This window comes from Cydia strobilella, chromosome Z (assembly GCF_947568885.1).
Source record: "Cydia strobilella chromosome Z, ilCydStro3.1, whole genome shotgun sequence".
NCBI lineage: Eukaryota > Metazoa > Arthropoda > Insecta > Lepidoptera > Tortricidae > Cydia > Cydia strobilella.
Window position 1 is genome coordinate 40,869,494 of NC_086068.1, and position 16,108 is coordinate 40,885,601.

Sequence of the window (16,108 nt, forward strand, 5' to 3'; positions counted from 1 at the left end):
GATCACTTCGCTTATAGTGACAAATCGTGTCCGCTAATACTGACACATTCACTGGTTTTCGTGGCCATCCCCTGCGAGGACGTTTGATGCATGCGGTGTTGTAGTTTTGTTTCTCAGTGACGAGTTGATAATTAGTATAAGGTTAATAAAATTCATCTCTGACAGAGGTATTTGAAATTAATTTGGACAAGTAACAATAAGAATTAATCAACTATGCTTTATATGACATTCGCTTATTGTGACGTGTTCGTCACTTCCCTTCGATGTCATTATATGCGGATTCTACAATTTCTACTGTAGGTAAACTAAAAACCAATAGGTAGAGGTAAAACGAACAGTAGGTACCATATGCAATTATGATTTTAAAATTTCAGATGCTCGATATGGTGCACCCGACTGTAGAGGGAAAGATCACATTGTCAGATCTAAAGAGGTGTAAGCTGACGCCAATATTCTTCGACACGTTCTTCAACCTAGAGAAGTACCTGGACCACGAGCAACGCGACCCGTTCGCGACGCAACGCGACGCAGACTCCGAGGTGAGTGTCATTGCCTCACCTTGTGTGCTTATACTTTTCCTTTTATTGTACTCAGTTACTCGTACGTACTCATAATTACTGATATGTTACGTGTTATGTTCCCAGATGTCCGAGTGGGATAGATTCGCCGCGGAGGAGTACGAACTATTGGTTGCAGAAGAAGGCGGCAGTGATGCCCAGGATCAAATGTAAGCGAATTTTATGACCTTTAGTATTGAGATTTTAATTATTTACGTATGACACACGAAATAATCACTTCCTTTTTTTACTATAAACAGGGAATTATATAGGATAATGAAAGATTCCGAGAGAAAGAAATGTGTGGCTCGTTTCTTTGAGTTGTGCAAGAGTACAGGACATAATGGACTCGAGCTTTACAAATAAATATCAGTTCGCTGTGGTAAAGTAGACATTTTAGAATAGAAACCCTTTGTAATGATGCACAATAGAACTTCTAGAATACTTTAAAGCATTTTTGAAGCATCTTGAGTCCGTTCCGCACTTGTGTCCATACGAATAGGCACCTTCTGAGGCCTCGGATTGTTTGTATGTGGCGGGGATATTTTCTGAATGCAACAAGCGTAGAGTAGAGATCGACTGTGTTCGAGCGCCATACTTACCTCCAACTTGACTACTTTACCTTCAACCATCTATCTATATTTAACTTAACACAGTACCAATATCATATATTTAATACATCTACCCTTTCATTTTATACATAACTACTTTCCACAGATATATTCATCTCCATTATTTATGTTATTATGTATATACATTTTAATACAGGTATTATTTCTTCATAAAATATGTATTCTTGTTTATTATTACATTGAAATTTCTTTCATCAGGGAGGAAGACAGAACTGGCTATGCTAGGGTAAGAAAGTGTTGGTGAATTGCAGTGTCTGTGTACGTTTACTGCATTGAGTTTCAAGTCTATTTCCTCTTGAAGCCCACAGTCCACACCACAACCGCTTATTACAGTCAGCTTGAATACGAATGCAAGGAGTTCCCGACTGTGCGCACGCGACTTCCGCCGCCCATTGATCTATCTAGCGTTTCGCTCCTTTTGCGCTTGAGGCTCTTTGTCTACCTTACTGATGAAAACACAGTACAGTACCCTTGTAAATATGTAATGTATGCCTTTCTTTTGACACAAACACATTGAACGCTTTTGTTTGTAAATAATGATGAGACTCATTGGCATGAAGCAACACTAACAAAGGAAACATATTTTAAACTTAATAACCATTCTCACATACGGTACTATTGATAGACACGATTTGGTGAACAACACATTTTATTTAATTGCAGCTCATACGATGAGACGGATGAAGACTGTTTATCGCCTAATCTAGAAGACTTGAGTAACACGGACGCGGTGGAGGAGTCGAGCGTGGAGGAGCTGACGGCGAGCGAGTCGGGCGGCGTGAGCGCGGGCGCGGGCGCAGCGACGAGCGGCGCGCGCCCGCGCCAGCCTGCCGCGCCCGGGTACGTCAACCTCAGCTCCATATACACTATCGGCGCGGCCGACCGGTGGCCCAACCAACCCACAGCCAAAGATGGTGTACCCGACAGACACCTTCCAGAAAAACCTGTTCCCCCAGAAAAACCCGTAAGCTTAATGATGGTAAACGGAAAAACGGACAACAGGTACTCCGGATTCGGTGGCAACAACAGTTTTCTCTACTCGCACTTACTAGGAGGCTCGGGCGGAGCGCGCGCGAAAGACCCGCCGCCGTACAGCGCTGCGACAGGGGGAGCGCTGTTCGATATGGCGAGCACAGCGAAAGCCGCCGCTTCCCCGAGCAAGGGCGGCAACAAGGCGACGAGCCCCGTGAACGGCGTCAACAAAATATCGGACAACTACGAGCGCGCGGTTGCGGAGCGACTCAGCCCGCACCGCGAGCCGGGCCGCCTCAACCGCAGCGCGCTGTTCAGCCAGGTGAACACGGGCGTGGTGGCGGGCTCGGTGCGGCGCGGCGCGCGCGCACCCGATGACGACGACGACTACGCGAGGGACAGTGACGAGTGTTCTATTTAATCCAACGCGCACCGCCTCTATGTAGTTAATGGTCATTCATATTTAACTATTACTGCCACAGTGAACACCAAAGATCGCGTAAACTAATTACAATGTGAAATTCGTTAAAACTGTACTAATAGTTCTAAATTCCGGTAAGTCTTCTCGTGTCCAGATGAATGCTCTCACCCCTCTTGATCTTGGAGTCAGTCGTTTTTACTACGGATTAGAAGATATTGTGCTTCATCTCATCTGCGTACACCAGTGAGTGGTCGGCCAAGGACGGAGACGGACCGAGACGGCCTGCGCTGCGCCTGCGCGCTCTAGGGACATTAGCAACTATGCAACAGAACTGTGCAATTAACTTTTTATTAATATATTAATCGTATATTAAAAGCGTGTAAAAAGTCATGCTGAAAATAATATCGTATAGACTAGTTTCCGCATTTTATTAATGTTATTTAGATAGAGTTGTCATATATATTTAGCAACTTACCTACACTTTGCCAGTGTTTCTTTAACTAACTTAACTAGATATTTATATATTATTTAATCTACGTCTCAAACTAAGCATATCAAATTATTTTAATGGTTTTCATTGTATTTTCATATTTATTTGTAGATAGATTACTAAGATTACTGTAATAATTTAGTGATTGAATGTATATGCATACCTAATGTATCCGTCATCGTATAGAATTTCTCATATCATTGGTCCATCCATTATCGTAATCGCCCCTCATAATGGCGAATAGGGTAGGTACCGATCTCTGCGAGAGTGAACCCCGACGCCCCGACTGCTGGGCATGTGTCTGTCTGTGAGCGAGCGTGTTTGGGCCCGCGACGCCGACGCGACCCAATATCGACTACCTACTTTGAGCTCAATGCGTAAAGACAAAACAGATCCGATGTTGTTTCATGAGATACAGGGAGTCACTAATAAAAGTTCGTCCATTTCACCTCATCGCCACGTGGACTCATTAAGCCAGTAGGTACAATAAACACGCACAGAATTATATTATTACTTTACTAAAGACATACTTATTAACAAATATTTTTGATAACGACTAGATGACACAGTATATGTATACGTATCATTTCGTGGCTCGATGATGATAATGAGTAGTACGTATAAAGCTGTGTCAAATTAAATAATTAAATGTAGACGTGATAATAAACGAATAAAATAATTTAGAAATATTATTATGCATCAAATATCAAAAAACGTCACACCGAGAAATACTGAGTATTATACAGAGTAACTTTTAATAGTTATTTAAAATGGAAAATAGAAAAGTTCGTTATATGCCCCTTTGACACGAACACAAACCTACCAATACTACCTAATAGTTAAGAAAAACTAGATAGGTAATACATTATAACAAGTGATTAAGTACTACTAGGAAGTGATTGATAGGCGCCTTAAATTTTTATAACTGGTGTAGATACTTACTGCTCTTTACGAGCTAATGCAAGGACATACGTCTCACAAGACCGTATAGGTTCTTATTACGAGCTAATGCAAGGACATACGTCTCACAAGACCGTGTAGGTTCTTATTACGAGCTAATGCAAGGACATACGTCTCACAAGACCGTGTAGGTTCTTATTACATTTTTCGTTATCCAACACCGCCGCTAAACTAATAATTTGCTGCCGCGAATAACACAGAATTTCTCACCTCACCACAGCGAAAATGCTTACGTAGGTAATTCACTATGTAATGAACAAAACCGTAAAATAGGTATATAGAGCCTTTTAAATGAATTGGGGTTATTCTTATTTCTCATTAAGTGTTCGTAGTGTACAATATAAATTTAAAAAAGGGATGAAGGCCACTTTAAGTCAATCAAATTAGGCTTTTTCGATAATTAATTCCCAGCAAGCTGTAAATAGTTTAATCGTAAAGCTGTAATCCGAGTTTGCGCAATTCCAGGAGGTGATTTTTGCTCTCAGTTTTTTGCTTGTAGATCGAAAACTTGTTTTAATCATGATGAAAATTGATACCTATCTGAGAATCCGAAAAGTACCTTAATGTGAATTCGTAGTCAGTTGTAAAAAATTGCCGCCATTTTGAATCTTTCTTTTTGGTATTATTTGTAATTAGTTCTTAAGGTATTAATTTTTGTGGCAATAAATATTTATCCGATTCTGATTCTGATGAACTAAATCCTAAAACGCCTTTTCACCAGTGTCTGATCCACTAAACCTTGCTGGTAGTGCCATTGTAATTGATGGTGGGTTCCTTCTACATCGAGTTGTTTTCAATCCAAGGAAAAGTGAATCTTTGATTGCGCAAACTCAGATTACACGCATTCAGGACCAAATTAAGGTATTAAAACAATTTCCAGCTTTTTAGGAATTCATTCCTCAAATCGCTTTTTATGAATCTATGTCAATTGGCCTATTTGTTTTTGTGAGGGTTTTCTCCATAATCTTAATTATAAAAAAAACCGACTCCACAAATCAGTTTGAAATGCCATTAAAATTATTTACGACTATAAGTACTTAGTGCATTTCATAACAATAGGGAATATTACGCGAAACTGCGTTGGGGGCGCCACTACCACAATCTTAGTTTATCGCGAAACAAGAAAATCGAAATTTCGTTATCAAACATCTGTCACTCTTGCATATTCGAGCCATATTCGAGCGATAAAGAGGCAGATAGCAAAATTTCGGATTCGCGTTTCCCGGTAGGTCCTCTGTAAACAAACCACCTTGATGCATCAATGTCATATTTTATTATCTCTGAAAACTTGTCAAAAAACTGTTAAAGGCACAGTATGTATAAGTTACTCTATGGTTTACTAAAGAGGCTAGTGTTGCACTCTGGTGACAGAACATTGCAGGAATAACCCCTATTACAATTAACCCCAAGACGCAAAATATTTGTCGTGATGTTGAGGTGTTTCGTTTTGGTCTTCATTAGCTGTTCCATTTCATCAAATGACACTTTTTAGGGTTCCGTAGTCAACTAGAAACCCTTATAGTATCGCCATTTCCGTCTGTCTGTCCGTCCGCGGCTTTGCTCCGTGATCATTAGTGCTAGAAAGCTGCAATTTATCACGGATACATGATCATGCAATTCATGCATGGCAACAGAACGGTACAATAAAAACTGCAAAAAAATTGTTTTAGGGTAAGTAAGTTTTTGAATCAATTTGTATGCAGAAACCGCATGGTATAACACATTGGCTCCGCTCCGCTTGTCCGTGTGAAGGTGCGAATCGCACGACGATTCGTTCTTTCGGGCGGAGATGCGGTGCATGCCGCAGGGTATTAAGTATGCCACACCGAGCTCCATAGTATAATACCGTACAGATTTTTGTTCATAAACGCAATTCGTCGCGCATCGCAGCTTCGGACGCAAATACGGAGAAAACCGCACATTTTCAAATGTTTTTTGTAGCTTACCATATTAACAGCAACGGCTTTAAGCGATATAGTATACCATATTTACTTCAAAGTTCATTGTTTTCGAGATATTTGGCATCAAAGTTGAACAATTTTAGGCCAAAAAACTGGTTTTCTGGCCAACAATAATTTTTGGGTAGTTTAAAATTAAAACCTTAGACAAATTTTTAGAGACGTCAAAGACGGACCCAAATATATATATTTCGTATATGTAAGATCTTTCACAGCAATAGAGATACGAAAAAAGTGTTTTTAAGACAATGTTTAAAAAAAAACATAAATAAATAAGTATTCATCTCCTTCAAACTCCGGTAGACAAAAATGGAGATAAAAGATTGAAGAACCGATATCCGTTTTGTCTTATAATTATATCTGTAGTACAAAAGTAGGAGATACGATTCAAAACTTGTCAAAAATCGATGAAAACCTCGGGTAGCCCCTTGAAGAGTGGCCTCTTCGAGTTGGTGAGGTGAAGAAGAAAGCTTCGCGTACTAATTATTTTGGTAATGTAGTAGTGTTGTACCAATAAAATAATTGACTTGATGTTGTTAAACCAAGCGGTCACATCACACCATGCGCATGCCATTGCGCACGTATTCCGTTTCCGTTACGTTACCCGTATAGTGTAGTGTAGTGTAGCTTACCTACATGTACGTTCGTCCAGCTCCAGCGCCTCCAGCTGCTGTAATATGTATTTACGCTCACGGCGAAAATAAGGTAGGTCTTGCATTACTCTAGTCTACTCGTACAGGTGCTTAATACAGGATAGCAGATATTATGTTTTGAATAGATAATTCACTTAATGTGGTCAACAAGCATTAATTAAACTTGAGACAGCTGTGAGGTCTGTGAGTAAACGCATCTCTAATTACTTTACTATATGCTCCTATAATAAATAAATAAGTAGTGAGTGCAAAGAGATGTACCTACAGGCAAGGGATTTGTTTCTGTTATAGTTAACGATATCTCTACTGAGCTCGTTCCTTTACTAACAATGGCATTCTATTAAACAAAAGCCATTATTTCTTTTGTGTGAGCGCGTGACCTATGTGCCTGAGGCTCACACACAATTGGCCACGCGCGCAGGCACAAAGGCCACGCGCTCACAATAAAGAAATAATGGCTTTTGTTTAACAGAATGCCATTGTTAGTACAGGTAAGTGAACGAGCTCAGTAGAGATAGCGTTAACTATACCGACAGCTGTACGTCACCGTTTTATATTTATATCTGTAATTGCAATGTGCGGAGATCGCTGTGGGGAAAGGGGCATAGGTAGACTAATTTCGTTCGTCATTATGGCATTTAAAGAGGCTTTAAGTTTGGAAAAACATTTAGACATTTTTTTTTACCTGACTGTTTACGAAAATATACCTAACTTGACCAGGCGGAGTAGAACCAAGAAGAACCGATAATCGAAAATTTAGTTTACAAAAAGTAGGTTTTAGATTCAGATACCTACGGTTATACTTTACCATGAAACGGTACTTACTTACCTAATTGAAATAGGTACTCCCGCTCGAAAATATTTTAGTATAATCTGTACCTACAGAGAACACTTCAACTTCAGACATACATATATATATGTTCTAAACGCTACGAGTATAATAAGTATTTTCAAAATCCTTGACTCATATCACGCCAGGTCATATGCGAAGAACAAGTAACTGTCTTCTATTCCCGAATATTAAGAGGAAAGGGGACGGCCGTTTCTTCATACAAACGTAGTCCCCATTTTCCTCTCTGAATATATTGACATTATGGAAAATATTTTTACATAATTTGATGTATATTAGTCATAGCCCACGAATATTAACCAATATCAAACATTTATATAACTCCGTATAAGATGGATACATTGTAAGGAAAAAACGTGCCTTGGAAATCAAGAAAATTTGATTCTCGAACAGATGGTGCCACCACGTTTACCACCTTTGGTCTATTCTCGACTAGATGGCGTTGACGGTTTTGTTTGTTATTTAACAATTTTAACGCATATCAGTGAAAGAACATGGGTCAAAATTCAAAATCATATAAATATAATAAATGCAATCATTTCTCCATATATAAATGGTATTTTTAACCATATTCATTTCTAGTTTTAATCGTATGTCGATAGATGGCAGTGAATTTACTGTAGCTACAAAATTTACTATGACAGTACTCCTCTATTTTATATATATATATATATCCTCTTTGCCAATATTAACATTATTGAAAATATTTTGACACAATTTGTTGTATGTCACCCACAGCTATGCCCCTACGTTTGATTTTTTTCAATTTTTTGATTATTGTAAAAATTAGGAGCGTAAAACACATTACATATAAATTTTTAATACTCCTCTCTTATAATTTATAAAAATACGAAAAAAATAGCTGTGGGTGATATACATACAACAAATTGTGTCAAAATATTTTCAATAATGTTATTATCCAGAGAGGAAAATAAGGACTACGTTTGTATAAAACGGCGACATCGCGCGGGTCCTCCACTTTCGTCTTAAGATTCGCTGAGCCCCTTTTCATGGCTCCTCTACACGATTGGCCATCATACTGGCCCACTAAGATGGGCCAGCGTATAGAGAGGGTAGTGGTGTCGGATGGCTTAAGGCGCGGCGGGGTGGCAATGGGATGGCCGCGGTGTCGGTTTTTCGTCCGTACATCAAAGGTAGTGGGCCAGCGATGGTGCGTTCGCATCTACACGTGGCCCATTCCATAGTGCGTGCTCTCATGGCTCCTCTACACGATGGGCTATCAAGCTATCATACTGGCCCACTAAGATGGGCCAGCGTGTAGAGAGGGTAGTGTTGTCGGTGTGGCAACGGGATGGCCACGGAGTCGGTTTTTCGCCAGCACATCAAAGGTAGTGGGCCAGCGATGGCAGTACCTACGCATCTACACGTGGCCCATTCGACAGTGCGTGCTCAAACGCGATTGACTGTGGACGTTCGTGCTTTGTATCAATTTACGATTTTTTTGCTTGAAAAGAAAATTACGTAGCCTCATCATGAAGTAGTGAAGTTTTTAGAGCTATATCGTGTAGTTGCTTTTTCAACCATCGAATGGCCATCTTGCTGGTCCAGCGCTGGGCCATCGTGTAGAGGAGCCATCACCATCGCACGGCCATCTCGCTGGTCCAGCGCTGGGCCTTCGTGTAGATGAGCCATAACCATCGCATGGCCATCTCGCTGGTCCAACGCTGGGCCATCGTGTAGAGGAGCCATCAGATTTGATAATTTTTGGTAAATATCTCCGTCGCGCTGACGGGGGCGGCTCCTCAAATGAGAGCGATAAGGACAATTGCAGCGTAGGCGAAAAATCTTGCGTAAAAGTCTCAGAAACCAAGGTTTCGTTCTCGACATTTTCCTCCTCCAAAACTTAACCAATCGTAACGAAATATTGAAAACGGAATGAAATTATCTGTGTCTGACCATTTTGATTTTTGCGTTTATTGTTGCCAATTTTGTATGCTAGGCGTCTGTTTACGGCGTATTTATTTTGCCGTTTTTAGCAATGTTTGAAGTAACCTAGTTCTTATAAAAACAAGAATAATAATATAAAAAAGCAAAACGTACTGACACACATACACATACTGATCATATTGAACACATATCAAATAATTATTCCTCTAGGGTCTAGGGCCAAAATCCAGAGGAAAATGTCGAGAATGTTTGTACATACCTATGGAAAAATTACCACTAAACTTTCCCTTTAAAGATACTGCCTAATCTGATCTGCTTGAACTGAAGAATATCTGCTTAAACTTAACTGCTCCGTGTGTGACTGTGTATCAAAACTGTGGGCATCTGTTTCACCAATTTTCTTATGAAACTTGAAAACAGAGAAGACAAATTAGAACATAAATCTGAGTAGGTATGGCCCACCTGTTACACTAGTTTATTTTTAATTTGATATTATAATATATGCATAGTTAGGTACATTGAATTTGCATTATCATTTTATAGTACTATGCCTTATGGGAACCGGTCGTAGAGATAGTTCAGATCCGGAAACCGCTACCAAATTTTAGTATGTTGTTTGGCATGGTACTGGGTCTCCAAAACTACCGGGAAACAGTGGCGCCGGATGACGGACTTCAGCGGAATGACGTTATCAAAATGACTCCCGCCTCGTTGCGAATATTGCATTTTGCACACAAACTATGCATTGCACATACACGTGTGTGGTATTAAACGAAAGCCAATAAAATATTATATACTTCACTGATACACTTTATACCAAAATATACAATAGTTTAAGAGAAATTTAAAAATAAATCAAATTGATAAAAAAAACGATTATTTGGGTCTTTCAACCAAACCAAAAGTCGGACATTAAAACAATGTACCTACTACTAAATTAAAGCTCATGTCTCAAGCCATACACTGATATCAAAATAATCAAAATCAGACCAAAACTGTGAAAATTATGCATCAAAATGTAGGTATTTGCTAGAACAAATGCATTAAAGTAAAAAAAAACGAAATTGGTCATTTTTAGAATAATCCGCATAAGCTTCTAGTATGTTATTAGCAATATAAAAAGGACCATAAAACTGCTGGGAGACAATCTCTATAGTACCTGAGTGACAAATAATGGCGTCATACATGTGACCGCTGCCGAAATTTGCAAAATCTAAATTATAACTATACCATGAGTCATATACACGTGTGCTATATCAAACGAAAGGTTATTAAATATATTATGATTCGTTAATACATTATTTATAAAAACAATGTATATTTTAAGAGTTACAAACAAAGAAAAAACACTTTTTATGAAAAAAGTTCATGTATATATATTTTATAACTCAACTAAAAAGGTTATAACAATGTTGCGTATAATATAAAAGAAACCAGTTGTTCAACTATACGTCACAACTCACAGCTAAAATTTTAAATTTCCGATAAAAACTGTGGAAGTTGAACCCCAAAAAAACTAAAGCGCGCCAACAATTCTACCTTAATGCGCTCATATTATGCAAAGAATAGTCGTAATTATGGGGTATAAAATGAAAGAACATTACATAAAATACATGAAAACGACATTTTGGAGTGGAATCATAATTTATAAAATGAATTTGAAAAAAATATTAAAAAAAAATATTGACAGAAGCAAGTACAAAATTGGTGTTGAAGTTCCTGACTTCTAAGCTAGGTAAAAAAAACCTGTTACAGAAGTCAGTGTCCTCTCCCAGACAATAGAAATAGGCAGAATTTGCTGTCTACGTGTGATGTATTGTTTACATGGGAACTACTGAACTGATTTTGATAAATGAGGCGTCAATTTATTCGCCTTTGTAGTCCAGGTGCACAAAACTTAAATTTTAACCAACTTTTAAAGGAGGAGATTAGGTACGAAAAGAAACCGTTGTTTTGCTTATTTATCAAACAAATTCATTTTATAAATTATAATTCCACTCCAAAGTATCGTTTTCATGTGTTTTATTTATTCTGCCTCGCACAGCTAAACTGTGGAATGAACTGTCGCCTGCGGTATTTCCGGACCGATATGACCTTCAAACCTTCAAGAAAAGAGCGTATTCCCATCTTAAAGGCCGGCAACGCACTTACAACCCCTCTGGTGTTGCGGGTGTCCATGGGCGGCGGTAATCGCTTACCATCAGGTGATCCGTCTGCTCGATTGCCTCCTATTTCATAAAAAAAAATGTAATGTTATTTCATTTAATACCCGATAATTAGGACTATTATTTGCATAATATGAGCGCATTAAGGTAGAATTGTTGGCGCGCTTTAGGTTTTTTTGTACAACTTCCACAGTTTTTGACGAAAATTAAAAATTTAAGCTGTGACGTATAGTTGAATAACTGTTTTTTTTTTATATTAGACGCAACATTGTTATAACGTTTTTAGTTGAACTATAAAATATATACACGAACTTTTCAAAAAAAAATGGTTTTTCTTTGTTTGTAGCTCCTAAATTATACAATGTTTTTATAAATAATGTATTAACAAATCATAATATATTTAATAACCTTTCGTTTGATATAGCGCACGTGTATGTATGACTCATGGTGTAGTTATAATTTAGATTTTGCAAATTTCGGTAGTGGTCACATGTATGACGCCATTATTTGTCACTCAGGCACTATAGAGATTGTCTCCCAGCAGTTATATGATACTTTTTATATTGCTAATAACATACTAGAAGCTTATACAGATTATCCTGAAAATGACCAATTTCGATTTTTTTATCTTTAATTCAATTGTTCTAGCAAATACCTATATTTTGATGCATAATTTTCAAATTTTTGGTCTGATTTTGATTTTGTTAGTGTCAGTATATGGCTTGAGACATCATCTTTAATGTTGTAGTACATTGCTTTAACGTCCGACTTTTCGTTTGGTTATAAAACCCAAATAATCGAATATTTTTTTACATCATTTTGATTTCTTTGTAAATTGCTCTTAAACTATTGTATATTTTGGTCCATAGTGTAGAAATGTAATATAGAATATTTAATTGGCTTTTATTTAATATCCCACACGTGTATGTGCAATGCATAGTTTCGGTGCAATACGCAATATTCACACCGAGGCGGGAGCCATTTTGATAACGTCATTCCGCTGAAGTAGATGGCCGGCGCCGCTGTCTCCCGGCAGTTTTGGAGACCCAGTACCATGCCCAGCAACATACTAAAATTTAAAAGCGGTTTCCGGATCTGAACTATATTCCCATAAGGCAGTGCACTATTATAGGCTTCGGGCATATTACGTGACCTGCAATTTCGGTAGTAATGACCAGTGGAAACCAAAATGTTTCCTTCGTTAATTGAAATTTAACCCTTTGACCGCCAAAGAAGTCAACTGACGCCGTGGCTATACAGTCTAATATGAACCTTCGTGCCTTACGACAAGGTTCACAATGCCGCGCCGCACTCGTTACGAGTAGGATAGGCGTGGCTTTCAAAGGGTGCATATATACCATATATATATATATTTATATATATATATATATATATATATTATATACTAAACGACCAACTCCAACCAAAGTTCGTTGTGCGATATAATTTAACATAAGGTTGTCTCAACGAAATATTTTGCGATAAATTCCATTTGTGAAATATGATGTTTACCCTGTTGAATGTACACGAATATAAATGTATTCATGAAATTAATTCCTACATTAGGTTAATTTAAAGTAACAAGTACGTATTATTGTAGGAATTTAATCCATTTGCATTTGTACTGGACCTGTTATGTGTTTGAAGCAATCCCATGTCACTGTCTTCCACAATCGACGGACCACTGTCACTGTCTCCCACAAGCCCCGCATACGATTTACATTATAAAACAATGCATCTAGCAAGTGAGTATCATGCAATGTTTGTAATTGTTCTACTCATTAATCATTATACAACTACTGTTTGTGTTAAAAGTTAAAGGTAAAGGTACTAAAGGTATGAGGTTCAGGACGGGGCGCTGAAGGCGACGTTATGCGCTAGCAGCAAAGCCCCGCGCAATAAACCTTATTCTGATCTGCTTAAGTTTACACTTTTACTAATGTTAAGACTAGTCATTTCAAAGCCTAAATAATATAATTATTTTTCAATTTAATTCACTATTGCCAAGTATTAACCAAAACAATTGTTCACCTTTGTAACAAATTTTATTAAAACGTTGTGTCTTAGATTAATTTTGTTAATAATTATGGTATGTTTAATTACCGACCCGTTTTGTAATTAGATAATTTAGGATTTACATGTACTAAATCATTTAACTAGTTATTTAGATATTAGTTACCGTTTTTAAGACATTATTATGAAGTTGCGTTATTATTTGTCAATGCCTTATTATACTTATAATGAATGAAATTCTTAATTGTATACTTATTACCTATACTTTTTATCTGAAGTCTGTACTGTAGCAATGACTAAAGATGAAAAATATACCTACGTAAAAATGTTACTAGAACCACTCACTCGACCTTCCATAGTAGGTAGATACGTTTTTATGGAGTAGAACATGGTGAATCGGTTTTTCGTCTTTAGCCATTTCGATTGTGCCTTCCCTTGTACCCTGCATCTTTGTATGCGCAAAACGCGCGTCGGATGTCCAAAGGTGCTGCCGCGAATATCGAATCCTGCACTCTCTTGCCTTAATGGAGTAAAGTGTATAATACAGAATTTTGATTTTCAAAGTTCGTCCGCGGTATGCCGTCAACTACTATGACAGTGTTTTCTCATTGTTCGATTTGCGAGCGCGGGTGAAACAAGTTCTTGGATGGACCAGTGTGCACCTTGTAACAACAGATCTGTTACAGTAACAACTGCCTATGCGTAGGTGTATAGGAATATAATCGGAAAGGACTATACTAATACTAATTAATAATTTATAAGCAATGGTTCCCCCGAGCGTTCAAGTCGTCCGCGCTTGGTAAACGATAAAGGTGGTATCTAGAATTAAAGTGAACAGAGTCAGGCAGAGCTTCATTAAACCTACAAATGAGAAGGCGTAGAAATATACAATAAGAGTACCTAAACTCTAATTCATAAATACAAGTAGTATGAGAGTTATACCATAACCACACACTCAATCATTACTTTAGTCTTATCTAATTCTAGATACCCCTGTAGAATGGCACGCACTGTGGTCTGGGCACTAGAGTCAGTTGAAAGTCGTATTACATAATTACCAAGATTTTGTTCGTAAAATTAATTCCAAAGCTTTCAAGACCTACTGTAGTTGCAAGTCCGGTAATATTACAGCATTAATATATTAGCACTATGAACATTGATTAAACGCACCGGTTTCGTCAGTGCCACTCCTACGATCAAAAATTGGTCGTTCCTAATCAGTAGTTACATTGTCGGTGACACCTCGCCATTTAGAAAAAAAAATAGTGCCATGTTTGAATTAGATAATATTAGCATATTTACAATAACAAACGATCATTTACTAGCTCCGTTTGTATTTTAAATAGGTATGACCAGTAGGCATATTATTACATTACATTTATAATTATTTAGGTAATTTAGGACATTATTCTTACCTGCAACGTAAAATGGTTTCGTGTAGAAAAAAATGGTTGCATTTTTATGTTTTTCTCAAATGACAACTTTGCAAATGAGCACTGTTTATTTATAAATAGAAGGACTTTTCTAAATTAAGTGACATGTTAGATATTAAATAGTTCTGTACTACCTTATATTTTTTGTGAAACAACAATCTATACCCGATCGACCTTGAGCGGTCCTCATCTCTAGCCTCATTTTCCTGTTTTTACGGCGTCCTTCTGTGTTTTGATGCGCTTTCAGCAACGTCCGTCTTAATTGGGCAGTGTAATTAAGAGCCCATCAAGCGCCACTGCTTAATAATTGTGATTACTTAAATTTAACGATAGATATTTTAAAAAAGGGGGGTTCTACGTACTGTATTTTGTATTAAAGTACCAAGTCAAAGTCAAGTCAAAATACTTTTTATTCAAATAGGCCTAGCAACAAGCAGTGTTGGCCGAAACGTTAATGCAATTAACCATTAACCAGTACTAATTAAACCGTAAACTGTAACCGTCCGTTACGGCTTACGGTTCAATATGTAGTGGTTAATGGTTAATTGCAATTAACGTTCGGCCAACACTGGCAACAAGCACTTTTAAATTGTCAAGTTTTACAAATATTACCTTAATCTAAATATCAGAGCAATTTATTGATGCAGTTATTATTATTCTTAATAAAAATACGGATTACCTAATATAGGTATTCATTGAATTATCAATTTCATCATTATTAACATAATAATAAATAATTAATTATTTTCAATCACAATCCCACGGTGTTTCATCATTCATGTAGTCTTGTGTGCTATAATAGGCTTTAAAGATAAGTTTACGTTTTACATATTTTTAAAATTATTAACAGATAATTCAGTGATGATATTTGGAAGTTTATTATAAAATCTTACCTACACAGTTACCCATGAATGATTTTTTAATTTTATGGAGCCGAGTGAAGGGCACTGCGAGCTTATGTTTATTTCTAGTATTAATCATATGTATGTCACAGTTTTTCTTAAAACTGGCAATGTTTTTATATACATACAGAATATTCTCTTAAATATATTGACAGTGCACTGTCATTATGTCAATTTCCTTAATGGCCCAGTGA

At 37.4% G+C, this 16,108-nt stretch overlaps 1 protein-coding gene across 2 annotated transcripts in view; it reads left to right on the forward strand.

The window, feature by feature from the left end:
- LOC134754826 (serine/threonine-protein phosphatase 2A regulatory subunit B'' subunit beta-like) overlaps positions 1-4,199 on the forward strand; it is a 146,738-nt gene extending 142,539 nt beyond the window's left edge. The window contains exons 9-12 of one of the 2 annotated variants that reach the window (XM_063691253.1): positions 375-539; positions 645-727; positions 1,853-4,063; positions 4,164-4,199. In XM_063691253.1, coding sequence (XP_063547323.1) covers positions 375-539; positions 645-727; positions 1,853-2,582 — 978 coding nt within the window. In that variant the 3' untranslated portion in view covers positions 2,583-4,063; positions 4,164-4,199. Of the gene's footprint in view, positions 1-374; positions 540-644; positions 728-1,387; positions 1,416-1,852; positions 4,064-4,163 lie in introns of those variants that run through there. The other variant, XM_063691254.1, reaches the window with a different exon arrangement.
- The last annotated feature ends 11,909 nt before the right edge of the window (positions 4,200-16,108 follow it).